This window comes from Notamacropus eugenii, chromosome 6 (genome assembly GCF_028372415.1).
Source record: "Notamacropus eugenii isolate mMacEug1 chromosome 6, mMacEug1.pri_v2, whole genome shotgun sequence".
NCBI lineage: Eukaryota > Metazoa > Chordata > Mammalia > Diprotodontia > Macropodidae > Notamacropus > Notamacropus eugenii.
The window spans coordinates 46,477,754-46,504,591 of NC_092877.1; the positions used below are offsets into that span (position 1 = coordinate 46,477,754).

The window sequence follows — 26,838 nt, forward strand, 5'->3', positions numbered from 1 at the left end:
CTGGAGCTGAACACTCTACTCCCTCACACAAGTCCCACAGGTTTTTTCCACTGACCTTCCAATTTGTCCCTGGCATTTTGGGGTTGTGAAGTCTGGAAACCACCACAGATATCCGAGATCCAGTCCCCCAAGGTCTGTTCAGGTCTGTCTGTGCCAGTGGGACCCACACTGGACTGCACTCTGCTCCATTATGGCACAAAAGACATTTCCTGGTGACCTTCCAGACTGTCTTGCGCTGAAGATTTGTTTTACTCTGTCATTCTGTGAGTTCCACAGCTCCAGAATTTGTTTAGAGTCATTTTTCATAGGTTTTGACTGGGTTTATGGGGAGAGTGCTAGTAAGTCCATGCTGTTACTGCACCATCTTGGCTCTGCCCCCCAGAAGGAGATCATTCTTGCCCATTTCACCCTGGTCCATAATTTAGTGATCAGTTCTATCAGATCATGAGAAGGACATGGATAAACTGGAGATTATCCAGATGAGAGTAGCCAAATTGGTATTCTTATAATACAAAAAGTTTTGGAGCTGGAATCAGTGGACCTGGATTCAAATCCTGTCTCTGCCAATTAGTACCTCTGTGACATCTGCCAAGTCACCTAACCTCTCTGGACCTCAGTGTCTTCCTCTGTAAAATGAGGGGGGCTGCTTTAGATAGTCTCCAACATGCCCCTGTCATATGAGGAAGCATCTGAAAGGAACAGTGGATGTTTAAATTGGAGGAGAGAAGTTCACTTTGGTAACAAGCATTTCAGGGGCTAACTCATGGAAAAGAGGTTAGTTTTATTCTGCTTGGTGGCAGAAAACAGAAGTGGGGCTGATGGGTAGGTATCTAAGAGAATAAGACTGAGGTCTGATGTGAGAGAAAACTTATTACAGAGAAGGAAAGTGAAATGGATTTCTCTGGGAGGTGGTCAGTTTCCCAGAGTTCTTCAAGAGAAAGCTGGATGTTACAGAAGGGATTTGTGTTGAAGTAATGATTGGTTAGGTGAATTCTGAGGTCTTTCAACTCTCAGATTCTGCAATTCTCTGGTTTGTAACACTCTAAGATGAACATCTACATTCTAAGGTGCCCAACAATGCAACCTCAAACAATGCAGGTAAGGAGTTATCTCCACAGATAGTGAACTCCCAGTTCCTAAATGTATGTATATTTATGGTAGGTGGCTAGATGACCCCAGGGTCAATCAGTTAACCAGTTTCCTCCTCTATAAAATGGGGATAGAAATAATGCCTACCTCCTAGAGTTGTTGTGAGGATCTGATCCAATTCAAAAAACATTTATTAAGCACTTATTATGCTCCAGGTACTGTGCTAAGAAATGAAGATACAAAAATTAATATAAAGACAATCCCTGCCCTCAAGGAGTTTACAATCTGAAGGGGAGACAACATGCCAAAGGAGGCAGGAAAGGAGAGAGGAGAGAAGGGGAAGGATAGGATATTTTAGGGAGCAAGACCAGGCACAGATCAAATGAGATACTCGTAGAGTGCATTGCCTACTGCCTGGCACAAGGACTGTATAAATGTTAGCTATTATTATTTGGGGGTAGCTAGGTGGCACGGTGGATAGAGCCTTGGGTCTGAAGTCAGAGAGACCTGAGTCCAATTTCAGCCTTAGATGCTTACTAGCTGTGTGACTCTGGGCAAGTCACTTAAGCCTGTTTGCTTTAATTCACTGAAACCACTCCACTATCTTTACCAGGAAAACCCCAAGGACATGCTATGGTCCAGGGGTCACTGAACGTGAGCCACAACTGACCGGCCGGACGCTGTGCCCCGTGGTAAGCGCCCCTCTCCCACGGATGCTTAGGGGACCTTAGGCTCGGGATGCAGGGAGCGAGCGCGGAGTCCTAGCAACCCTCACCCACGTGGGGGGCCCGGGACCCCGCCCCTTTCTATTGCTCTCCCCATTGGCCGCGGAGGGGGCGGACCTCCCTCGTGGCTATCCAATCAGCGGTCTCCGGCGGCGCCAGCGGCGGTGGGTCACGTGGGTCTCGCCCAGTGGTCCCGGAAGGAGCGGCCGCTGGAGCGCGATCCTGGGAGCTAGAGTCAGGTGAGTCCCCTAGGGGCATGTCGGGCGGGGTCAGGTGCTGGGGCCGAGAAGGGAGGGACCTCTCCTCACCCCCGTGCGTGGATCTTTACACGCGCCCGCCGAGGGCTTGGGCCTCAGCCTCCCGCGGATGATGCACGAACGGGGGTGGGCTGCGGAGACAAGGCCTGATCCAGAACCTGCTCCAGAACCTGCCCCAGAACTGCTCCCTCGTCCTCCCTTCGGCCCGCCCGTCCATCCGGGAAATCCCAGGAGGAGGCGGCGGACACGTTCCTTAGCGGGAAGTGGCCCTGGGAGAAGGCCCTGGGCAGGAGGGAGTGGCTGGGCCGGACCGGCTGGAGTGATCCGGAGGGTGGCGGTGCCGTGGGATAGGATTATGGGAAACTGGGGAGGGAGGGCCCAGCCATTCATCCGGTCCGAAGTCACGGAGTCACCCCAGGGTGACTGCCACGTGCAGGAAGATGACCTCAGTTTTAGAGGAGAGGAAAACCCCCTCTGTGACTAAGAGGTCCTCTCCCTCCCCTTTCGCATAAGTGCGGTGAGAAAACTGGGGGGCAGCGCCCTGGACACCTCCTTCCTAGGGGACATGGAGCCCGTGGGGCCAGCCATTGATCCAGGTCCGAAGTCACGGAGTCACCCTAGTATCAATCCCATGGCGCAGCAGATTTGTCAGAAAGGATGAGCTTAGGGAAGGGGATGGTGAGTTCAGTTGGAGATGAATTGAGTTTGTCTTGAATCCAAGGACTTCCCAGAGGGCTCTTTCCCCCACAAAGTTGGAGATTTGGTTTAGAATTGGAGGCATGGTCAGATTCTAGACTAACAGAAATAGAGTTTATCATTGAAGCTGTTGGATGGGAGTGATTGAGATCACCGGGGAGAATATAGAGATCAAAGAGGCAACATTTTCTAGTAGAAAGAGTAGGTTGAATTCAAATTGAGTTTCAGACCCTGCCGCTTACCTCTACCTATTTGTTTGACTTCTCTGAGCCTCAGTGTCTCCATGGGTTGAACAAGATGGTCTCTAAGGTTTGTATAAGAGAAGAATGATGAAGACTGAGCCTTGGGGCTTACCTAGGTTTGAGGATGGTTCTGCCAAAGAGCCAAATAAAAATCCACCTGAGAGGGAGGTTCCCCAGAAGCCAAAGGAAAAGACAGTCTAGTCTAGGAGGAGTGGGCAGTCAGTTTTCAAGGTCAAATGCGGCAGAAATGTCTAAGAGAATGAAAGCAAGGAAATGGTCATTAAATTTGTATATGATGAGGTCACTGGTGATTTTAAAGCAGTTACCTTAGAGGTGGAAGCAGTCATTTAAATGCCCTTAGTTCTTAAAGAGGACCATGACTTTAGGAAGGTGATGCCATAACTTGCAAGAGGATTGGATTTAAGTGAGGGAGGGCTGTGCGGTTACCAGCCTCACCTTCTAGTCTATCTGGGTCCAGCATCAAGATATAGATCAGGATGACTGGAGATGGCCCAGAATGTTGTGGGCGACCTTGAACTTTTTAAAGCCAAAGCCTTTCACGGGTCTCAGTTTGACTGAGGCAATGCCCATTCTGTGATTATGGCAAAGGTAAGAAATGAGGCAAAGCATGGCCTCTTTTACCTAGTCAAAAAAAAAAAAAATCAATCTGGAGGGGAAGACCACTGGGGTTTCTGACCAAAGTGGAAACTGTGACTTTTACATACACTCTGAGTCAAATTCGGAGCAAATGAGTAGGTGGTGAAACAATAAATAAAAAGTGTTGGTATCAAGCCTAGGTGACTTTCTAGGATTTTATCAGTAAAAGAGAAGAACCACATGCTATACAGTACAGCATTTGACCTTTGACCGTGTTCTTCTCTGTTTTTTAGTCTCTTTTACTCTTTCTTCATCTACATCACACCCTGTGTGTCTTTTTAAGCTCTGTCTGGGGCCCTCATCTCTCCTCTCTCAGCTCTCATTTGGTGATCTCATCAGACATGCACATGATGCCCAAATCTGCCTATCTGGCCCAAATCTCTCTGTTCATTGAGCTTCATTCTAGCATCACTAACTGCCTCTTGGATATTTCCAACTGGATGTCCTGTAGACATCTCAAACTCAACAAGCCCAAAACAGAACTTGTTGTTTGTCCTTATCTATCCCCCCAAACCATCCCCCTTCTGACTGTTCAAGGGGATCCCCACCCTTCTGGGCACCCACATTTCTAAACTTGGTATCATGCTCAGCTCTTCTCTTTCCTTCACCCTACATATCCAGTCACTTGCCAGATCTTGTCACTTCTTTGTCTACCATACCTCTGGGAGATGTCCCCCTCCTTTAGACACACAGCTGCCCCCCAAGTTCAGGCCCTTATCACTGACCTAGACCAGAGGTGTCAGACATGTGGGCAACCCTTGTGAGCAATGCCACCCAAATTGGATTAAAATATAATCAGGAAATATTGAACAAAATGAATACAAAGACAGTAAGATATAAATAACATTACATTTAAAAATTAAGGCAATACGCAGCCTGCAGGGATCCTTAAGTATAGTTCAGTGCAGAGCTGCACAACTTGGCCATAGGTAGGTGACAAAATTAAAATAGGCTAAACTTCTTTGGGCCCCAGGTTAGACTAGAGACAGTTGCCTCGGGTCCTGTGACAAACAGGAGAGTGCGCACTGGCAACCCTACATTTTTTGTGGGCCACCTGAAATCCTTTGGGCTGGCCGCCTGTTGTGCAGGCCTGGTCTCATGGCCCTGTTTCAATTTTAGTTTGACATGGGCATATTGCCTAACCTATTTCAGTAGCTTCTAAGTGGTTTCTCTTCCCCGAATCTCTCTCTACTCCAATCCCTTTCTCACTCAGCTACCAAAGTGATTTTCCTAAATCGTGTGCCGGACCGCGTCACCCCTAGTGGATCCCTTTTACCTTCTGGATCCAAGAAAAAAGTCCTTTGTTCGACTCTTCCCAACCTGGCCCCTTCCTTCCTTTCCAGTCTTCTTCCGCTCTTTTCCCCTCAGTGTATTCAATTGGCCTCCTTGATCCTCCTCACTTTATTTCCTGACTCTGGGGCTTTGCATCGACTGTTCCCCATTACTGGAATGCTGCCTCTCTCAACCTCTGACTGAGCATCTCTGGCTTCCTTTGTAAGGCCTTCTCCAAAAGGCCTTTGTGGATGTCCCCAGTGACTACGACCCTTCCCTCTGAGGGTTCCTTCCATATATGCTTGCTCTTGTGTGGTCAGATTTATAGATGTTTTATAAATTAGAATGTGAGCTTCTTCAGGGAAAGGACTGTTTTTGATTTTTCTTTGTATCTCCAGTGCTTATCACAGTCTCTGGCTCATAATAAATGAGCATTGAGGGAGGATAGCTTGAGGACCCACCTCAAAGGAAAGATTTGTTTTAGTTTGGTTGGTTTGTTTACTTTTAGGATAAGGAAGACCTGAATGTGTTTGTAGGTGGAAGGGAAGGAAGCAGTACCTAGGGAGAGATTGAAGAGGAGGAAGGATTGGTGGGCAAAGCTCCCCAAGGAGGTAGCCTCAGGTCTCCCAGGGGAGGGCTGCCCCCACCCTCTCTGGGCTCAGTCTCTCTTTCAGACCAGGTTGTAAGCTGATGTGCAGTTGGAGTTGGACCAACTCTGTCTTTGCATATGAAGAAGCCTGTGAAGGTGGTGACTTACCAGGGATCACATAGATAATAAGTGGTAGAGTTCAGATTCGAACCAGACCTTCTGACCTCAAGGTTGGAATCTTTCCCTTGCACTATAATGCATGTAAAATACCAAGTCTCTGTTTGTCTATCAGTATTATTCATGAGAGAAAGGGGAATGTTATTTCAGGAGTAAATCTCCAGTTCATTCAACAACTATTTAGTGAGGGACCACTAATTTTTGGGATACAAAACCCAAATGGAACCATCCTTGTCCTCCTGTTTACAAATAAAGACATAGGACATTATCTAAATGGAGAGAAAGTACTGACAGTGGCAGGGGGAAGTCATGGAGAAAATCAGGGAAGGCACCAAGTGGGGGAGGGTGGCCACATGTGCTGAGCTCAGAAGGATGGACTGGATTCCGATACAAGCAGATGGAGCATTGACTTTGGTATGACCATACAGTGAAGTCCTAAAATAAAGCTGGACCAAGAGATCCGAACCAACTCTAGGAGGATTAGATGCGGTGCTGCAGAGGTCCGGGGGGAGCTCCTGAAGGTTTGGGGGGCGATGCTCAGACTAGGGCCTTGGGAAGCTGATGTTGGTAGCTGTGTGGAAGATGATTGGAGTCGCCCACATGAGAGGTTTTTGGGAATCCAGAGGGGAGGTAGGAGGCGCTGCCCAGGCCAGATTGGGCCCTCCTGATTTCCTGACTCATCTACTTACAGTCTCTGCATGGAGGGAGGACCCTGATTGCTGGCCTGGAAGTCAATACCATTGTCTAGAGTTGTCATCTCCATGTCATCAGGACTGCTTGATTTCAGAGGGTGCTCCAGCCTCATCCATCCTAGTCTTGGCCTTATTCAGCCCTGCCCTCTGCACTCCCACGAATGAGAAAAGAAGGGGAAGGGGACGTTTTATTAAGGGAAACAAGAACAGGTAAATGTTTACCATTCTCAATGGAGACTTAAAACCTTCTGAGTCCCACAGTGTGTTTGCCCTGCAGCAGATCCCTTAGTTTCCTTTTGCCAGTCTAAAATGGGAGGAGCATTTGACTCAATCTCTCCTCTCTGTGCGTTAGGAAGCTGGGACTTGAACCCAGTGCTCTGATTTGGGGATATGGTGAATCCTGGGGTCTCTGAGTGTACCATGATCTAGCCTTCTCACCCCTGCAGGCCTGGACGGAGGGATGGAAGCCAAGGCCATGGAGCTGGCTGATAGCGATGGGGGTCTTCCGGTGCAAGTACGGCCCATGGCCCCAGGGGATGAGGCTGCCCTCGGAGAGCTCTTGGCGTTGGTGGCTGCTGAGCTAGGTTCAGCCCTCAGCGCCCGGATGCTGTGGCGGCCATGGTTCTTGCTGCTTCTAGGATGCGGCTTTGCTGTCCTGGCAGCCTCCTCCCACTCCTTGCTGCTGCCCTTGCTGGTCCTGGCGCTGCTCCTGGCTGTTGGCCGCCCTGCATTGGCCCAGGTTTGGGCTCTCTATGTCCGCCAAGACATGAGCCTTGGTCTGGGGGTTCCAGGGGCCACAGACTTTCGATTCTGGGTGGCTGAGGACACAGATGGCAACGTGGTGGGTATGGTGGGTGTATCAGGGATTGGGAAAAGTGGAGATGGGGAGTTGGAGCTGAGGTCTCTGGTTGTGAACCCCGAGCATCGGGGTCATGGGGTGGGGAGGGCCCTGTGCCAGGCTGCATTGGCCTTTGCCCGTGGCTGTCCCGGCTGCCGGGTCATGGTGCTGGACACACATATGCTCCATAGTCCTGCCCAGAGACTCTTCTCTAGCCTTGGCTTCCATCCAGGCCCTGCATGCCTGCAGCCTACACTTAGTGGATTCCTGGCTGACCTCCCTGTCACTCGCTACCACTATGCCCTGACTGGCAACAACACAGAAGAGCACAGCCCAGCAGATGAGGAGTAAGCTTCTACTCGTCAGCGAGGGAACTGAGCCTCCCACCCCCATCTGCCAGCCCAGAGAGGCCTCTGTGCTGGGGCTGCTGGGGAAGGGGGGTCCTTGCAGCCGATCAGCATCCTGGAGACATGGTCGGTGAACCTGTGATGAACAGGCACCGGAGCTGTGAGGAGGGCATTAGGGGTGGCGATGGCTGAGGATCAGGCTGGGATGGGTTTCCTGGGAACAACTTTCAGGGGCCTGAGCTGAGAAGCCATGGGAAGTTGGGAGGGGCATTCAGCTCCATCTGGGATCTGAAAGAGGACACTAAGAGCTTCCAGCCATCGGTCACCAGGCCGTACAAGGGTTGGCTGAAAGAAGCTAACAGCCAGAGCTGTCTCCCAGGGACAATGGGCTGCCTTGGGAAATATGGATTCACCATTGCTGAGGGGCTTCAGGTGAAGGTTGAATGATCACTTGTCCCAGGAGTTAAAGGGGCGGGGGAAAGGGCAGAATTCCTGCTCACAAAGGGTGTTACCTTCTCAGTTTTTTCCTAATTCTCAGATTCTGGGACTAGGGAGGCTGATCTTATACCTAGCAAGTCGACACTGAATGAATACTTGTTGAATTGGGGTGTAGACAGGGCCTAAGAAAATAAAACTATTCCCCACCCAGCTCAGCTCTGTTTCTCTGTTGGAGACTTTTCAGAGGATCATTATGAAAGTGGGCATCTGGTGCCTGTCTTCTCTTAGAGATGTTGGATCTAGGTGTGCCCACATCATCCTCCCTGCCCCATCTAGGTTGGTAAGCCTGGACCTGTGAAGCACCCAACCTTGGGCCTTAAATCTCCCTGAGTGGAACCTATTCCTAGGGATCCTCCTGTAGTGTCATGCTGAGGACCATTGTTCAGAGCTTTCCTTCCCTGCTAAGCTCTTCTGTTCTGTGAGCCCTCATCCACTCCAACCTGGAAGGCTTCCCAAGGGGTCCTGCTGTGGTAGAGAGTGTGGAATCTCGAGTCGAGTGCATTGTGGGCATCTTCTCCCCAACAGTGGTGAGGGAGCTCTGGACCCGGCACAGGGAGGCATCTCTTAGATTCTTGTTGGATTGAAGATTGTGAGATTTCAAAGATGGCGCACCCCTCTGAGCCTCATTCAAAGTGAGAGGAATAAGACCTGCCCTGTCCAGAGTACTGTGTAAGTCAATCAGCAAGCATTTGTCATGTGCCAGCCAATGTGCTGGGTGCCAGGGGTGCAGCCACAATGGAACATAAGCCTCCATGCCACAGCGGACATTCTGTTTGTTACTGTTGTCATTTATCATCACAGGCTGCTGCCATCTCCTGGTGCCTGAGTCTAACACCACCATCCTTTTTTTCCCCTTCTCTCCTGTCGCTGGGGCCTCCTGGCAAACTAGGTATTTCCTATGATTTATTTCTTAGAGAACAGACTCGAGAATAATATGGGAGGGGTGGGGTTAAGTCATTAGATGTAAATCATAGATAAACAAATTCCCCCAAGTCTGGTGCAGGGGTTCTTCCCATCCTTGGAGTGCTCCAGAGGTCACCTACTCCTTTCCCTACCTCAGGCAAGAGACAATGGGCAATTCATTTCATCTCCCAAAAACCTGCATGCTTTGGCCAGATTTGGTTTGATGGACTGAGCTCTTTGATCTTTTCAGAAATATTGGGCATCCTCCTAGCTGACTGGGAAGTCTTGCCTTCCTGGATCTCTCCCTCCATGGGCAGCCCTGTCCATCTCTATTGAGCTAGCCTTTATAGGATCCCTTTACAGGCTTGGGATGGGAGCTGGAGTTCCTGAGTTCCTGCCCTTGTCCCTGACCCATGTCCACTGTTGGCCAGGACTCCAGTGGCTCTGGGTGGGGTGCACATTGAATCCAGCTGGCTCTGGGCCCCTGGGTAATCCCAGGAAAATGTCAGGGAGCCAGATCAGAACGGCCATGGGAGGGAAAATCTGTGAAGTAAACCTGTCTGTTTACTCTAGTTTACATTCTTGTTTGTGCGATGGTAGTGGTGATAGTCATGGGAGGTAGTGAAGGAAGTGGAGACCCGTAAACCCACACGGTACACCCTTCAGACCTGAGGAGAAGGGTGCTCAATCCAAATTTGACATATGTGTTTCGATAGAAAGACTAATCTTAGCCCACTAAAGAGCAACCCTTCTGGGACCTCTAGAAAAGGCTGTTCAGTGTGGAACCTTTTCCTAGTGCATGATTCCTGAAGCTGTCATTTTCTTTTTCCTTGTAAATAAACCCTAGAAAATGCTTTTTGTGGACTGGAGTATATGGTGATGAGGGAGGGGGAATGGAAAACTGGCTGGGACCTTGCTTGGGCTCTACGAGGACAAACCACGTAGGAAGGGTCTCCAGGCCAGGCATGCTCAGAGACCAAGAGGGGCAGGGTGCTCAGAGCCTAGAGGAAGGCTCAGCCAACAGGGAAATTGAGGAAGGGGCAGAAGATGAAAGCCCTGGAGCTGAGGGCAAAGGTCCAGTTGATTCAAAAAAGACTTGGTGCCTTGAGCACCTGACTGTGAAGCCTGAGCCCCTGGGCCTGGGCTCCTTCCTCTTTCTGCCCCATCTCCTCCAGTAGGACTTGCACTCATTAGCTCCGATATCTATGTTTAGTGGCATGCTAGCCACTCTTCAACAGGCCAGGCTCTGAGGGCAATTAACAGTGCTGGGGACCAGGCCAGGTCGGGGTTCAGATGGTTCCTGGCCATCAGCCCTGGCTCTCAGCAGTTTGGGCCCCTTCCCCCTCTCCCTTTTTTTCTCTATATTTCACTGTCTCTGACTCACCCTGGGTCTCTCCCAGCACAGATGGCAAACCTACTCTGGCTCTCACCTTCCCTAGCAGCTCCCAAACTGTAGGATTTGTTTCCCCAAACTGTTGCCTTTGCATAATGGGCCGTATGCTCCAAACTGTGCAGAGCACCCCTCCCAGAACCACAGAGAACGGAGGAATATGGCCTCCATTTCTCTTTCATGCCTTTGGTGTACTTGAGGCCACGTGTAGGAATCTGGGGTCACTGGCAGCATTGTGTGTTCAGTCCATTCCCTCTTCCTCTCTGGTCACACTGGGTAGGGCGAAGGACCCTCCTCCACATTTCCCCTCTTTTCCTGACTCAGCTTGGGTAGAGAACTGGAATAGTTTAGAAAGACTTTTGGGATGCCCTGTACTTTTGCCCTTTGGGGACATGCTGGCAAGTGGCATTGTGAATACAGTGCTGGATTTGGAGTCAGGAAGATCCAAGTTCTATCCTGCCTCAGACACTTACCAGCTGTGTAACCCTGGGTAAGTCATTTAACTGGTCTACCTCATTTACTTCTATTGCTTCTAAAATGAGTATAATAATGGCACCTCTGTCCCATGGTTTTTATGAGAATCCAATGAGATAATCTAAGTAAAGGGCTTTGTAAACCTGAGAGTGCTCTGTGAAATACACTGATCATGCGTGTGCTCATCCTTTGTTGCCGAAGATGACCATGCCATCAGAGAAGTGATGACATGACTTGCACTTGACTTTGTTTTGAGTGAGGGAGGGCTGTGCAGGTCACCAGCCTCACTTCTCCTCCAGAGCCATCTGAATCCAGTGACCAGATATTCATTGGGATGACTGGAGATGACCTAGGATGAGGCAGTTGGGGTTAAGTGACGTGCCCAAGGTCACACAGCTAGTGAGTGTCAAGTGTCTGAGGTGAGATTTGAACTCAGATCCTCCTGACTCCTGCACTGGTGCTCTATCCACTGCACCACCTAGCTGCCCCACACTAATTATTTAAGTTCAATTCAAAAACAAAGTTCCCTGTACTGGCAGTGTGCTGTAGAATACTGGAAAACCATTTCTTTGCCTTTCACCTTACTGTTGGGAGTCTGGAACCATATTCTGCCACCCTACTTGCACAAGTAATTGGTTATAGAGGAAGAAAAAAAAAGAAGAGGATAATAGCAGATAAAAGGCTGGTCCTCGAGACCTTTGCCCAAACTCCTCCGCCTCGAAGGAGTTGAGGACTCTGCTCAGGCCCTGCCCACCTCTCCCAGGATTACAAATGGCCTTCATTTTCCCAAGGCTCCATCTGCTGCCCTGGCCTCCCTGCCTGTCTGAGTACTTTGTGGAAGCTTACTCTGTACAGGGGAAGGGAACCCAGTCTGAGCCATGAGAAAAAAATAGCAGTAAAGAAAACTGGGAATTCAAGGCGATCTCAACCATCCATAAGTTGGCAGTGATGCATAGATATTAAAAACAACAACCTAGCAAACAAAACACCCAAGAACCCTAAGGGAGATGAGGCCTTCCAGCCCAGCCCAAGGCCTCCTGGCTTTAGTAGAGCTGTGCGGATGGATCAGGAAATGACCAAGTCTGAGCATTTCTGTCCCTGGGCCATGATCTGTGGAAGCACAAACTGGAGGCAGAAGGGGCATCATTATCTCCATTTATTGTTTTACTTCTCCCAAACCCCCTCCCAGACCAAATGACCAAAGCCAGACTCTGGGCGTCCTGCCAGGGGAAGGGGGAGGGTAGGATGGGCCCTCTGGAGACAAGGAGAGCTGGTGGGCTGGGGAGAAGGAAGGACCACCAGGAAAAGAGACCATTGGAGACAGAGACAATGGGAGCAGCCCCAGGGGAGGCAGGGAAGGGGAGGAAGGCAAGTCACCAAGCTGGAGACTCAGAGCCTGCTACAAGGGGATGGACTCTGGGAGCCTCAGGGATGGCAGTGGGGGGAGGTAGGAGAAGGGCATGGGTGGGTCACTCCACAGCTCCTAGGAACCTGTTCCATGGGCCTAAAGGGACAAATCTCCTAGAGTTGCTGATGGCCTTTCCCAGAACTCAGGAGGAAGAATCTGGAACCTTGGCTTTGTCCCTGAAGGGAGAAGCCAGGAAGCCAGCATTGTGCGTGAAGGGGGCTTGACCTTGAGGCACAAGCCAGAAGGAAGATGCTTGCTGGGCCACAGACCTGGGAAACCGAGTCAGACAAATTGGTCCTACAGTGATGCTCCTATTCCGGCCTCAAAGCACCTTGTGGGGGAGCTGGGGTCTTCACCCTACCCCTTCCCCTGACCTGTCATCTCTACTCCAGTACCTACCCCTATCTCCTGTGGCTCTTGGTCCTATCCCTTCCCCAAGTCTTTACCTCCCAATCAGATGTGGGCAGGCAGAGCCAGCCTGGGATTTTTCTGCACATGACCCCCTTCCCAGGCCAGATGTGGAGGCATCAGGCAAGGGCAGGGTGGTGAGTCCTCCCAGGGACTGGGAGGCAGTGCTCCATAGACACCAGATGGTCTTCCCTGAGCATTCTAGAGGGCATAACCTTTGCCCTGAACCCCTGCCCCCACCCCATCTCCAAGAACCCCCTCCCACCCCAAGCTTATAATGGGAAAAGGATGGGGGGGTCAGTTCCCCCTAGAACCACACACATACACACATATGTACATATGTACACACACATCCATACACACACCCACTTACATACATAACATACACCCAAGTTAAAATGGTGTTGTGAAGACAGAAGCCTCCTGTGGCCAGTCCTGAGAGTGGAGGGGAGAAGAGAAAAGAGGTGTGGAGGGATAGGGCCCAGGGTCCCAAAGCACAGAAGGTGGTGTCTCTCCCATTGCCAGCAGGCAGTCCTCTTCCAGGTCAGCCCAGTTCTGTGCCTGCCCATCCCCAGGGTCTGGATCCAATGGCTAGGTGGTTCTTTTTTGCAGGCCTCACATGGGGGGGATGAGGAGTCCAGACATGGCTAGGGAGAGGGAGAGAAAAGTCCAAGAAAGCAAGGGGGTCCTCCTGTAGCTTCGCACTTCCCCCCTCCTCACCTCCCCGAGCATCTCATCCACTTTGTGTTCTTGGCTGAGTCCCAGCTGGGAGAGGGGAGAGGGGATGGGCAGGACATTTGGGGACAGCACAAGAGAACCGCAGCCCCTGCCCCCGCCCCGGCCAGTCCTCAACCTTGTGTGGGGGGGTGTCTCACAACCAACAATCCCTGGAAGACAGTGCCAGGCTCCAAGGGCAGAGGACAGAACAGAGACAAGGACAGCGACAGACGGAGACAGAGGGGAGCCTTCCGGGCTGGGCCGCAGGACACATACTGTGCTTAGGAGTAGGCCAGTCCCTGTAGGGCCCCAGGGGGGGAATGGAACTTGTCCGAGTCCTCAAAAGCTGGGTCTGTGTCCAGGAGGAGGAGGGTGGAGGGGGGCGAGCAGAGGACAGAATGAAGCACCGATGGGCAGGGGGAGAAGCAGAGGGAGGGAGAGGGAGAGGCAGGAAGGAGAGATGGAGAATGCCGAGATGAGTGGCCAGAGGGAGCGGCAGCTAGAAGCTGTCCCTCCCACTCCCACCAGGATTCCTGGCCCTCCCTCCCCCAAAGTTCACTGCCTTGCCATCACCAGGAATGAAACAGGACCGAGGTTGGGCCAATGCTGTGCCCCAGACCTACTCCTGCTAGGCAGGGAGACCTCTCATGAGTCCTGCCGGTGTTTTCCCCACGGGCCACCTGGCCTCACCACAAGGCCCCCGGGTTCAAGAGCAGGGTTTTCTCTGGCTCCTCCCCACCCTTGGCATGGAGATGCCTGGCTCACTCAGGCTATGGGCATCTAGGAACCTGCAGCTTTCCCAGTCTGGGAACCAGCCAAATTGGGCTTGAAGGTGATCTTAATCAGAGCATCAGAGCAAACCAAGGGCCATCATAGAACCCCCTCTTCCCCCCAGGCAAAGAAAGACTAGGAGCATCCAGAACTCTCAACCCTACACATGCTACACCCTCTCCTGATCATCCTTTACACAAGGAAATTTATTCTTTGGGTCGAATAAAATCTCTTCTCATTTACCCTGAGATATAGTCAAAGGTCAGAAATACTGAGAGCCAGCCTCAGGTCCTGTTCTCTGTAGTATTTAACATTTCGGTTCATCTTTTCCAGCCTCTGCAGGCTCTTTACATCTTACATGTGAAGATAACAGTCAAACGCAGGCTCTTAAAAACACTGTGGTTGAGGCCAAGGGAAGCTTCCTAACTTTTTTTTAATTCTCCTGTTCCTATGGCCCTCTGGGGGTCATTCTGAGTCCCCCAGCTCAACCTCAAGCCTTTCTGCCCACGTCCTCTCTTAACTCCATAACCTTCATCCAAATTCTGACCCAGCTTCTCTCTGACATTTTCAGGGCACTGGGAAAATGATGGGGTCTTTTGCAAGCATTCCTAAGTGTTTGCTGAATTGAATTGTTTCTGACCCGGCCTCCTCAGCTCAGTGTCATCTGTGGATCCAATGAACAGATTCTCTGATCGTTCGCTCGGGTTCCAACATTGTAAACATGCATCAGTGGCTCTGGCTCCAGGAGCCAGCCCTAGGGGACCTTCTGTGCCCAGTCCCAGGCTGACAGCAGACATCAAGGACTCCCTTTCTAATCAGCTTCGAGCCCTGCTCCCTCAGTGCTACACAAGTGCCAGATGTTTCAAGATTGTGGGTGGAATCCAGATGCTGAATCACATCTGTTTTCCCCCTTGTCTTCACAGCCCATCACTTTATATTAGGAATCACCCACATTTCTATAATGCCTTAAGGTTTACAAAGCGCTTTCCTCACAACAACCCTGTGAGGTAGGTCTTATCCCCAGTGGTTAGTCCAAGTGCAAATGAATGAAATGAGAAAACTCGAACTCAGCCACAGTGTCAGAAATGATGTATAAACCCAAGGCTTCTGGCTCCAAGTCCCTTTCCACTGCCCCACCCCTGTTGCTTCTTGGAAAGGAGATTGGAGCTTCCATGAGGCTCAAACTGAACTAACGTCTGGGGAAGCGCTTTGCAAAGCATAAAGGGCTGTTCACATGAGGAGGATGGTGGGAATTGATGTCATTCTCTCACACTCCGACTGCTGACCACCGGGGGGGACTCGATTTTCATCAGGTGTTTGCCTAACCCTGGTATTAGAGTTTGTTCTGGTGAATGTCCAGTTCACCCAATTTGGTCACTCAAAGGTCAGTAGAGCTACGGTTGCCCTTTCAGGTCTTCATCCTACAGAGGCCAGGCTCAACAGGAATATGATGCAAGGTCTTCTCTAGCTAGGACTTAGGCTGTGCTGAACCCTGGCCATAGACAGCCCGAGCAGAGCACCTCCTTCCCCCCAGGACCTGAGAACTGGCCTTCAGGATGGCCACCCAGAACCAAAATGCCTGTCAACTCTGAGCAGCTGCAAAAGTCAATAAGGACCTGCTGCTTAGGAGGCGAACCAGGGAGTCAGCATTCATTCGTTCTTTCATTCCACTATCATTTATAGGCATTTTTACTTCTTTTTTCTACCCTTACCTACTGGTAGGTGCAAGATAACATGCTACCTAGAGATAAGGTGGGGTGAGGGAGGACCTGCCTGTAGCAGCCAGCTGGTGCCCACATTTTCATACCAGTGATCAGAGGACTAGGAGAACAGTGAACCCACCCTTGGGAGCTGGTCACTGCCAAGGCCCAAGGCCTTCCTTCAGTTGAGAAATGCCAGTCAGCACCCTCAGCTAGCTCAGCTTTTTCTCCACCATGGACACGTTTTGGTGGAATGGTAGCTGACTCACCTTGCAGGGCACTGCCATTAGTGCTGGTGCAGGCAGGGGGCGGGGAACCAGGCGGGCGCACCACAGGGGCGAAGGCGCTCTTCTGCTTGACGGCAGAGATCATGTTGACCGGCGAGAAGGAGAAGACGCTGGTGGTTGGGGCAGCGGCAGAAGCTGCAGCCAGCGGAGGGCTGGAGGGCATGACTCCAGGGTGGGGGAGAGGGGCAGGAGTGGCGCAGGAGACACAACAGGGAAACAGCACTATAGAGAGCGTCCAAGGTGGGTGCCTGCTGGGCACCTGCTGGGGCCACCCTCCCCCTCTGAGCTAACCCTGGGGTGGGGAGCACCACTCTGGCTTCTGTCCTGGGCTGACACAGGAGGGGGAGCAGGACAGGTGAGCAGTCTCTCCAATGATAGGGACTTTCTAGAGCTTGGCAGAATCTGGAAGAGCCCTGATGGCCTAGACCTGATCTGATGAGTCTCCTTAGGCCCAGCAGCCATAGATTCCTCTAACAACTGCGGGGCACATGGTGGGATTAGTGATTTAGCTTTCATTTCTTGACAACAAAGAGCAGCTGGGGTGGAAAAGTCTGTAGGAACTTTGTACTGCTTGAGGAACTGGGATCATAGGTAGGCCTGTGTCCAGAGGGACACAAGAGTGGTCCAGACTGGTGAGGTCCAGAGCAGCCTAAGCCTTCCTGGGAACCCGGCTAAGCACAAACAGGATCCTAGAGCCTGATCTGAAACAAGGGTGGGCTCAGAGTTGGAATCAGGATCAGGGATCTGGCCCATGTGAACCATTGACTTTAAAAAAGAGAAAAGCTTAGAGTGAAGCAATGAGCAGAAGGTGGCTCTAGACAGGGCCCTTTTTGGGGAGTTACATACTAACAGGATTCTGAGCAGCTCATCTATCAGGGGTTAGGAATGGGAGAGTCAAGAGCCAGGGAAAAATCATGAAAGCTTAGCATCCCAAGAGCCCTCAGAAGTCACCCCAGCCAGCCCTTCCATAAGCATATGCTTCTGGCAATAGTCACCATAGCCCAAGGCAGGTCACTCTCAGAGCAACTGTAATTTCTAGGCCACTTTCCTTTACATTCCACAGAAATCTTCCCCTCTAGATGACCTCTCCCCCATCGTTCATAGTTCTGGCCTAATAGAACATGTCCAGGCCCCTTCCCATCTGAAGGCAGTGCTCCAGTTTGTCTCCAAAGCCTTTTCTTCTGGCTGAATGCTGCTGCTTCCTTCCTTTGATCTTCAGATGTGGCTTTGAGCTCCCTCACCATCTTGGGTGTTCCTCTCTGCACGTGCTCTGCTTTATCAACATCCTCCAAAGGTGACACACCCAGAATTGGGCACGGTGTCCCTGGGTCTGCCTCATGCAGATTTCAGTGGCCAGACTCTTGCCTCTCCCATCCTGGATTCTCTTTCTCTCTAAGCTATCATATCTGCTTCATTGGCTACAGCATCCCATTGCTGACGCACTCAAGTCCCCAGGGCTTTTTCACTTGAACTGTTGTTTAACCATGCTTTTTCCCTTCAGCCAACTGTGCGATAGACATCTCCACCTGGCAGGTCTGCCTGCAACTCCAACTCGACCTATGCAAACAGAACTCATCACACACACACACACACGCACGCACACACACACACACACACACAGACACACACACATACACACCCCTCCTTGCAACTCCAACTCAACCTATACAAACAGAACTCTTCACACACAGACACACACACACACACACACACACACACACACACACACACACACACACACACACACACACACACACACACACACACCCCTCCCTGCAACTCCAACTCAACCTGTGAAAACAGAACTCATCACATATACACACACACACAGACCCTTCCCTACAACTCCAACTCAACCTATGCAAACAGCTCATCACACACACACACACACACACACACACACACACACACGTCTCATCCTCCAAACTTTTCTGTTTTTGCTTTCTTCTTCTTAGGCACCCAGATTTGGACCCTTGGAATCATACTTGACTCATTCCTCACTCTCCACTCATGTGGCTGCCGTCCTTCAGGCCCTCATCCAATCTAACCTGGGACTGTTAGGGACTGCTTCCACGCTCCTCTTCAATCCACTCTCCACATACCTGCCAAAATAGTCTTCCTGAGGTGTAGATCTGACCATATCCAAATGGCTCAAGCTGTCACCCTATGTTATGGTCAGTTTCACCACCACCACCACTGCCACCACCACCATCTCTTTCCAGTTCTGGAATCATAATTCAAACCAATGGTGCTACTAGAAAGGGCATGCCAATTTACACCATATGGTCCACTCACTATCCTCCAAACCAAAATATAGCTCCCTGGCTACTACTCCTTTATTACAGTGGTTCCCCCCTCCTGAAAATGTAAGCTCTCTGAGAGCAGGACTGTCTCCACTTTTGGATTTGTATCCCCACTGTTTACTTAATGCTGTTTCCTGCATTCCTGCCCATTCTCCACTAAAAAAAAAATCTTCCATAGCTCCCTTCTGCCTCTCTGATAAAATACAACTCTCTCAGCATTTAAGTTACTGTACAATTACCTTATCTCATAGTACTTCTCTTTGTGTATTCAGTGTTCTAGCCAAGCTGGAATACTAGCTGTTCCCCAAAATGTTTGCTATCCCTTCCTCTGCCTCTGCGTTCACACAGACCATCTCCCATTGCTGGAAGATATTTGTTCCTCCCCTCTGTCTCTTCTCCAAGAAGAGATATCACCTTTGCTCTGAAGCTTTCTCTGTCTCCAGCAGTTGGTGATCCCCAAGGTCTCAAATTACCATCTTCTTTCTTATCTAAATACATAGTATATTTCAGGGGTAGGGAACCTGTAGCCTTGAGGCCACGTGTGGCTTTCTAGGTCTTTAAGTGCCAGCCTTTTGAGTGAATTTTGTTTTGTAAAATTTGAATTCAGTCAAAAGGATGGCACTTAAGGACCTAGAAAGTCACATATGGACCCTTGGTATATTTCCTCCCTTTCCCCCAGAAGAATATATCTAGTCCTCTAGGGGAGGGAATATTTTATAGCACTGCCCCTTGTATATAATAGTCACTTAATAAGTGCTTGGGGCATTGAATGCTGTATTTGGACAGATGACTTTGTGAACCCTATGTGCAAGATTTTACATTTATCCCAATTAAACTTCATTGTCTTGCATTCAGGTCATTAGCCAACCCTTTCTGGATCCCAATTAAGTTACCCAATGGGGTAACTCTCTCAGCTGCAAGCCATCTGAAAACTTGAAAGAACAGGTTACCCATGCCTTCCTCTAAGCCACTGATGAAAATTTAAAATAGAAAAGAAGAATCCTGAGGCATACCACTAGCAACTTCCCTCCAGGTTAACAACAATTCATTTATCCAAACTCTGGATTTAGCCAGTTATGAATCTGCAATTTTACATCTCTCTAACCCGGTCCACAAGGTTGTCTTGAGAAACTGTCAAATACTGAAATCCGGGTAAATTATCTCCAGCATCTTCCAAATACACCAGTCTAGTCAAAGAAGATAATGACTTTAGTTGACCAGGATTTCTTCTTAACAAATCCTTGCTGACTTGTCATATCAGAGCTGCCCTTTTCATGAATAATTCATGAATTATTCAACAAAGATAATATGACATTCTAATACAAATTTTACTAAGAATCAGCTGCTGGGTCATCAGCTCAAGGTTTATGAGACTCAACTTTTCTTCCCCTTTTAAAAAAATATCAGACTACTTTTGCCCTTCTGCAGCTCTCTGGAAATTCAGTTTATGATCTTTCAAATATTGCTGAACTGACAACATCTTGGGCAGCTAGGTGGTACAGTGGATAGATCGCTGGGCCTAGAGTCAGGAAGACTCATCTTCCTGAGTTCAGATCTACCCTCAGACACTTACTTACTAGCTGTGTGATCCTGGGCAAGTCACTTAATTCTGTTTGCCTCACTTTCCTTTTCTGTAAAATGAGCTGGAGAAGGAAATGCAAACCACTCTAGTATCTCTGCCAAGAAAAGCCCAAATGGGGTCACAAAGTCGGACACAACTGAAAAACAACAAAAGAGAAACAAAAAATAATACAGATCCAACTCAAAAGTGTGTGATGGCACATTTCCCTCCAAGAGAGCTGATTGTTAAACATTTACCAGCACACCCCTATACCAATATCACCACATATATTTGTCTCAATCATCAATGGGATCACATGAAGTGTCTTACAAACCTGAGTATTATAATTCATCCTGGTGAATTGAACTAGTTGAGGGCAGAGAGGTATGGCCTTACTATTTCTTTGGTTATCTGGATTTCATTTCTCTTTGAACTACTTTTGTCCTTTCCTTTTGTCCTGAAGATCATTCTCTTTGGCAGGAAATGCAGAAGTAAAATAGCAGTGGAGTAATTCCGTCTTCTCTTTTCTATCCTCTGCCTTCATCCCATTCACTAGAGCTGTGTCTTCACTGTTCATCCAAAGTTGCTTTAAAACATGTTCCCCCAAATTTCCACTTATTCCAGCCTTTAGATTTCCTTGGAGCTATTCTCACAAGAGCACAACTTTCTTTTGCCTTCATCCTTGGCTGTGCAGCCTCCATTCCATTTTATCAGAAGATCCGAGATGGAAGAGACCATAAAATTTAGCTCCTTCTTTCTAAGGATGAGGAAACTGAGGCACAGAAAGGTTAAGTGATTTGACTGAGGTCAGATTATGCTGGAGGTGGGCTTTGGATGCAGGTCTTCCTGATTCAAGTCCAGTGCTCTGTTCACTTCAGGACCTTCTAAAATCTGAATTCATTGGATTCCACCCTGTGTTGTCACAATGATGGATTTAGATAGCTCCCTCATACTTTTCTTTCCTGATTGGAATCATCCGAATCCGAAGGCAGAATTTTGTTCATAAAGTCCTCCTGCTCCTCTTGAGCCAACTTCCTTTTCAGCATGTTGGGGTTGAGATGCTTCCTATCCTTCCCTAGGAACGCTAGGAATATAAACCCTTCTAAAGCCTGTGGTTATACTGGCCTAAGAACAACGTTCTCTTTAACTATCACAAACACAACGTAGTCACTCTCTCCAAAGGTTGCTGTGGTTTCCACTTCACCAACAAGGCAGTACTCTTTGGTCATAACTGACTCCAAAATAAAAATTTGTTCCTCTTCCCCTTCTTGCCTTAGAATCAGACAACGGTGAAATCACCATCAGTATTAGGTGAAATTCAGGTTAGGGCTGGGGTCGGTGATCAGGTTTGTGATCAGTGATTAAAATGGAAGGGGGGGTTAAATTCTCTTTTACCAGTTGTTCCATAAGTTTCTTTTGTTACTACCAGTAATTCAGCAGGCCCAAAGCATCGTCCTCTTTCCTTTGCAGAATGGCTCCTCCTCAGCCTGGCTCATTTCTGCCAACAGCCCTGCTATGCTTCATAGGCCAGGAGCTCTCTGTGTGCTTTCTGAGTCTTCCTGCTTCATTGTCTTTTATATCCAGTCAGTCACCAAGTTCTACTGATTCTTCCTCCAGTGTTTCACATCTCCATCCCCTCCTTTCCTAGGCCCCATCACTTCATGCCTGGCCCACTGCAAATCAATAGCTTTCTAACTGGTCTTCTGCCTCTTGCCTATTCCAGCTCTAGTCAGTCCTCTACAGGGAAGCCAAGATAATCCTTCTCAAATTTCACTTTCATCGGGTTAGATGAAATCACTGAAAATGATCACCAGAAGGGAGAAGAGCATGTGCCAGGCTATTTGCCTGAGATGGCACAAGTTGGGATCCATGTTGAAGTGACCAGCTAGGCACCTGCACTCTAATCTCATTGTCCTGTTTTTACCATTCAGGGCTTTGCACATAGTAGGGGCTCAATCCATTAGATTAGACTGAGTGGTGAGCAATGAGGTTATGCCATATTGTTTACACGCATGCAGAGCTTTGAATCAGCTTGACTGGTGTCGAGTCACTAAGGCTGAGGGGGTGGTGCAGAGTGAGTTTTTTTTACCCTTGGACTTAGTGGGACCTGAGGGATTGAAGGTCTTTCTTCTAACTCTTCCAACTTCTTCAGAACTATCTTCTGCAGTTCCTGGTCATGAGGGATGTGAGTAGTGCTGCCAAAATCTCCCTATGGCTGTGCTTTTCCCAACCAGAGTCAACAAAAAATGCTCTAAGGCCTATGTCTAAAGCTGATTCCCCATCAGATTCTCTCCATTGTCCACCTTGCGTGCCTTCATGGTCTCCTACTCTCTCTGAACTCCATCCATTGTCCTTTCATTCCATCCATCCCTATCCCCTGCCCTACCTTTCTGGGTCTCACCTACCCAGTAGAGAACATTACACAGTCCAGCCCCTTGGCAATCAGCTGTATGCAAAGCAGTGTAGAAAACTGGGGTCAAAGGTTAGAGGTTAGGACTCAGGGTTGGTAGAAGAGTCAAGAGTCAGGGCTAGGGCAAACAGACTAAGTCAGGGTTACAGGATCCAGGCCAGGGGTAACTTTGGCACTGAGGAGGAGGAGGCACTTAGGATTCCCATCTCACCCCTGAGCAGATTCAGCTAGAGATGGTTTGGAAGATTCTGACATTGATAAAGCCTGATCTGAAATCAAGGGGCCTTGGTTAGCAAGAGTGGAGAAGGGAAATGGAGGTGGGAAGGTGTTAGAGCACTGGACAGTTTTTATAGAATCATAGAATCTCACAGTTGAAGGGGACCCCAGAGGTCACCCAGTTCAACCTGTACCTCAACAGGTATCCCATCCAGAACATCTTAGATAAGTGGCTATCCAGGTTCCTTGTAAATATCTTCTATGACAGGGAGCTCACCATCAAAGCAATTCATTCCATTCAGAACAGCTGATCATTAGGAAATTCCTCCTTATTATGCAGCTAAATCTGACTTCCCACAGACATAGTCTCTATAGATATATAATAATATTAACTGGCAGAATGTAAATTCCTTGAAGTCAGGGAATGTTTATCTTTTTTTGTCTTTCTATCATGAATAACTAGTTTCACTATAGTATAGTGATACTAACTCTGACCCTAAATATAGTGTAGTATCACTATATAGTATAGTATCATATACTATACTTAGCATTCAGCAGGTGCTTAATCAATGTTTTTATGAACCCAATTGAATTCACCTGCTAACAAATTTTTCCCAAATCTGTCTACTCCTGGAAACAATACATACCCAAGGACTCTCCAAACACTGAGACCCTGAAAGACCCATCTAGGAAGCCAGGTCCAGTGTCCATCATCACATTTCTTTTTGGCTGACCTCATTTTCCATGGCAATTTTTGGTTAGAATCAAGAGGGAAGTCTGGAGTTGTAAGTCTGGAATAAGGACTGCAAGGGCCTATGGCATTCCCCACCCTCCAGGGCCTTTCTGGGGCCTACTGATTTTAGCTACTAGGTCAGAACCAGGTCTGGCAGGCAAAATTTGGGCCATGTCTTCAGCAAAAGAAAGAGAGCTGGTGACTACTCAGTATCTCCAGTAAGAACAGTACAGATTTCATTGACAGGCTGAGGCCAAGAGGCCAGAGTCAAGCTGTACTTGGGATCAGCACAGCCACTAGGAGAAGAAGCCAGCCAAGAGAGGGGGGCCAAGGGCAAAGATGAACTGGGAACCAAGATGGTGGCCCTAGTCAGTCAACAGAGAAATGAATGGATGATGAGCCTAATGGCAGAAAGGAAGAGCTAAATATCAGTGAATGGGATGCAGGCCAGATAGGAAGTTTCATGGTTGCCTGTCTCCGGTGAAAACTGAACAGAGCCATCTGGCTCCCTGTAATGCAAGAAGACCACCTTTCCTGTGATATGAGGGACTTGTTGAAGGTGAGTGTGAGAAATCAGTCCCAGGCACCTGGAAGGTTTAGATCCAAGGGAATCTCTCCTGTACTAGCAATGCTCCTCTAAGAGGAAGTCCTAGGTCACTTGGCAGCATGTGGGTGGGGTTCTCCCAGGGATCTAGGCTGGGGAATTTCAGGATGCTAGCCAAGGCTGAACTAAAAACAAAGATGATGACAGGTAGATGCTCTATGTGTGGGACAGAGGCAACAGAGGTAGATCCATGGGAGTCCCCAGTGTGTTCAAGGAAAAGCCACTCAATCACTTGAAAGTAGTCTGAACTGGAGCAGGATGGATTTAGGCTAGATAGCAATAAGAACTTCCTGACAGTGATGGGAGAAGCCATTTTTCAGGAGCTCAGTGCAGTGACAAGAGGGCTGGACCAGCCAGCCAGTGTTCAAATCCCAGCTCCCACACTCACTGCTTATAGGACCTTGAACAAGTAAGTTCACTTCCGCATCTCAGTTTCTTTCACTGTAAAACGGTAATAACAGAACCTCATGGGAATGTGTGTTTTGAGGACAGTGGCTTAGAAACCTTAAAATGCTGGAGAAATGCTAAGCCATCATCCTTCTGGGCAGTGACTTACCGAGCCCATGCGGTTTCCTGGCCCTGTGCATACCAAAGCAAACAGGGCTAAAGCCAGTTCCCAGATGTGAGGGGGTTAGAAGGATGAGGCCTGGGAATGCCCACAATGAAACTGTTTCCCCTCTTGTGGTTCCAACCTCAGCCAGAAAGTATAAATAAATGGAGAGGGTGTTTTCCATCTTTCCTGCCACCATGAAAAGCCTGGGAACAGATCCACGGAGATGTGGGAAGGGGTTTACCAAGAACCAGCAGGTGGAAGGTGAAGCCAGAGGCCCTCAGAGGCAGAAGGGGCCTGAGGTTTTTTAGTAAGAAATGCAAATGTAAACTGGAGGCAGGAGGACACCAGCGATGGCAAATAGGTTATGCAAAGATTTCCTGACATCCAAACAGCATCCACAAACAAGCATAACACGGGGTGGGGTGGGGTGGGGAGAAGGGGGCTGAAATCCCATAAGTACAGTAGAGAAAGGAGGAGAGGGAGAGGGCAAGAAGAATGGAAAGACAGAGTGAGGGGGAGAGGTGAAAGAATGAGGAAGAGCGAAAGGGAAGGAAAGTTTGCTGATGGTCTACACTGAAGGGCCAGTGGTGCTGTGTGCAGGATGACAGAGCCAGGAAACTCTAGGCCTTAAAGAAAAAGATCAGAAGGCAAAAAAAGAGGAGGGATGCTAAGACATGAAGAAAGATCCTGTGGGCCTAGGGGAAGGGAAGGATCCCAAAGGGAAAAAGGAAGAAGCAATCAGAGGCAAATAGGAGATAGAAAGAAAGGAAAGAGGACGAATTTCGAGCAGTAGGGAGCAGAATGGGGCATGGGATTGGCTTCCAAGGAGGGAATTGGTGGTGCTGTGTTAGAAATGTGTAATATATGATCTCTTGTAGTCCTCCACACAGGGCAGAAGACAGAATCTTGGGGGTATGGGAGGCTGGAGAGAAAGGACTGAGGGTTTGAGAGGAGATGGTGCAGTTACAGTGACCCTGCCTTGGAGCATTGACTCTCTTGACCCTGGCCCTGGGGCTCAGAGATGCCTAGAAGCTGTCATCTTCTCCTGTTTAGGGCAGTATTTTTCAATGATGGGGTAGATGAAGAGGAATATACTTCTGAATCTTGAACTACTCACCTCTGACATGGAAAATTGCCTTTCTGAGTTCTTGGGATGAGCATTGGGGGAATTACATACACACACACACACACACACACACACATATATGCACATAAGATAAAGGGAAGTGGATATATCGTATGCACACACATATATGTGTGTATATAGATGTGCATATGTATGTGTGTATACATATTGTATGTATGTATCTGTCCTTGATGTAAGCGAGAGCAATGGTTAAGGCACTAACGGGGTCACTGGGAAGAGCTGGGTGGGGGAACACTAGGAAGGGAAGATGGACTGAACTACTCAGATGGGGTGCACTATGCCAGCAACTAGCCTTCTATTGCTTCCAGGATTCTGTCATCCATCAAGGGCTGACGTGAGAGTATCCCACCCAAGAGGGCATCATAGCAGAGTCATAGAAGCCAGGGGAAACCTTAGAGGTCACTGAATTCAACCCCCTTGTTTTTGAGATGACTTGGAGCAGTGCATACTAAGACCTTGGTAGTGCCCATCTTCCCATCACCGAGACCTACCCACCATAGAAACTCACTAGCATAGGGTGAATTTGCAGTGGAGCCGTTGAGGAAGCTGGGGGAGCTGGGTACCCCAAGGCCAGCCATGCCGGTGGCCCCATAGCCGTTGATGCTGGATGTGATGCTGCTGTAGCTGCTCTGCTGAGGGGTGGAGCTAGGCACATAGCCCCGAGGAGACACACTGCTGGTATTCCGGGAGTAACCTATCCAGGGACAACAGGTCAGGGTGGGGTCCGCTGGGGGACTTGGAAGAGACCCAGGGCACTTAGAGGCAGAGGGAGATACCAGGCACAGTGGGAGAGGGTGAGTATATAGGAGATGAGGGGAATAAGAGAGGGACAGGATACAGAATGGTACAAGAATGAGCAGGGTAGGGGACAGGATGGCAAAGGGTAGACCTACCTTGTTCAGCCCCCTGTGTGGAGTCTCCAATGTTGACTGCCAGCTGGCTCCCAAAGGAGTTGATGCCCATCATGGCTGTGTGGGGATGGCCTGGGGCCAGGGAGCCAAGTTGGGACGGGGTGCGTGGGACACTGTAGAGCGCTTCTGCAATGTCTGCTGCCCGCTTTATGATGAGATCCTAGGGAGGCAAGAGCACGGCTGGCCCCCAACCCCTAGACTCCCACCAGCCCTTGGGAGGGATAACAAGAGGGAAGGAGAGGAAAGGGACACACAAGGAACCA

General features: G+C 49.2%; 2 protein-coding genes across 3 annotated transcripts in view; one reads left to right on the plus strand and one right to left on the minus strand.

Moving 5' to 3' along the window:
- Positions 1–1,955: 1,955 nt before the first annotated feature.
- Positions 1,956–9,836, plus strand: LOC140510909 (putative N-acetyltransferase 8B). The gene is made up of 3 exons (XM_072619819.1): positions 1,956–2,053; positions 6,396–6,606; positions 6,843–9,836. Exons 2-3 carry the CDS (start codon positions 6,558–6,560, stop codon positions 7,583–7,585), a joined length of 792 nt encoding a protein of 263 aa, XP_072475920.1. The 5' UTR covers positions 1,956–2,053; positions 6,396–6,557; the 3' UTR covers positions 7,586–9,836.
- A 2,151-nt stretch (positions 9,837–11,987) lies between these two features.
- EBF4 (EBF family member 4) overlaps positions 11,988–26,838 on the minus strand; it is a 100,253-nt gene continuing 85,402 nt past the window's right edge. Inside the window, exons 14-18 of one of the 2 annotated variants that reach the window (XM_072619815.1) lie at positions 26,558–26,735; positions 26,173–26,358; positions 16,120–16,302; positions 13,656–13,731; positions 11,988–13,309 (exon numbers count right to left, since the gene is read on the minus strand). In XM_072619815.1, coding sequence (XP_072475916.1) covers positions 13,661–13,731; positions 16,120–16,302; positions 26,173–26,358; positions 26,558–26,735 — 618 coding nt within the window. In that variant the 3' untranslated portion in view covers positions 11,988–13,309; positions 13,656–13,660. The remainder of the gene's footprint in view (positions 13,310–13,655; positions 13,732–16,119; positions 16,303–26,172; positions 26,359–26,557; positions 26,736–26,838) is intronic. The other variant, XM_072619816.1, reaches the window with a different exon arrangement.

Bases quoted from the DNA above. Each gene is read 5' to 3' on its own strand.
- LOC140510909 (XM_072619819.1), top strand. From the start codon at position 6,558: ATGAGAAAAGAAGGGGAAGGGGACGTTTTATTAAGGGAAACAAGAACA. The intron at 6,607-6,842 runs GTAAATGTTTAC...TCACCCCTGCAG, and splicing joins ATTAAGGGAAACAAGAACAG to GCCTGGACGGAGGGATGGAA.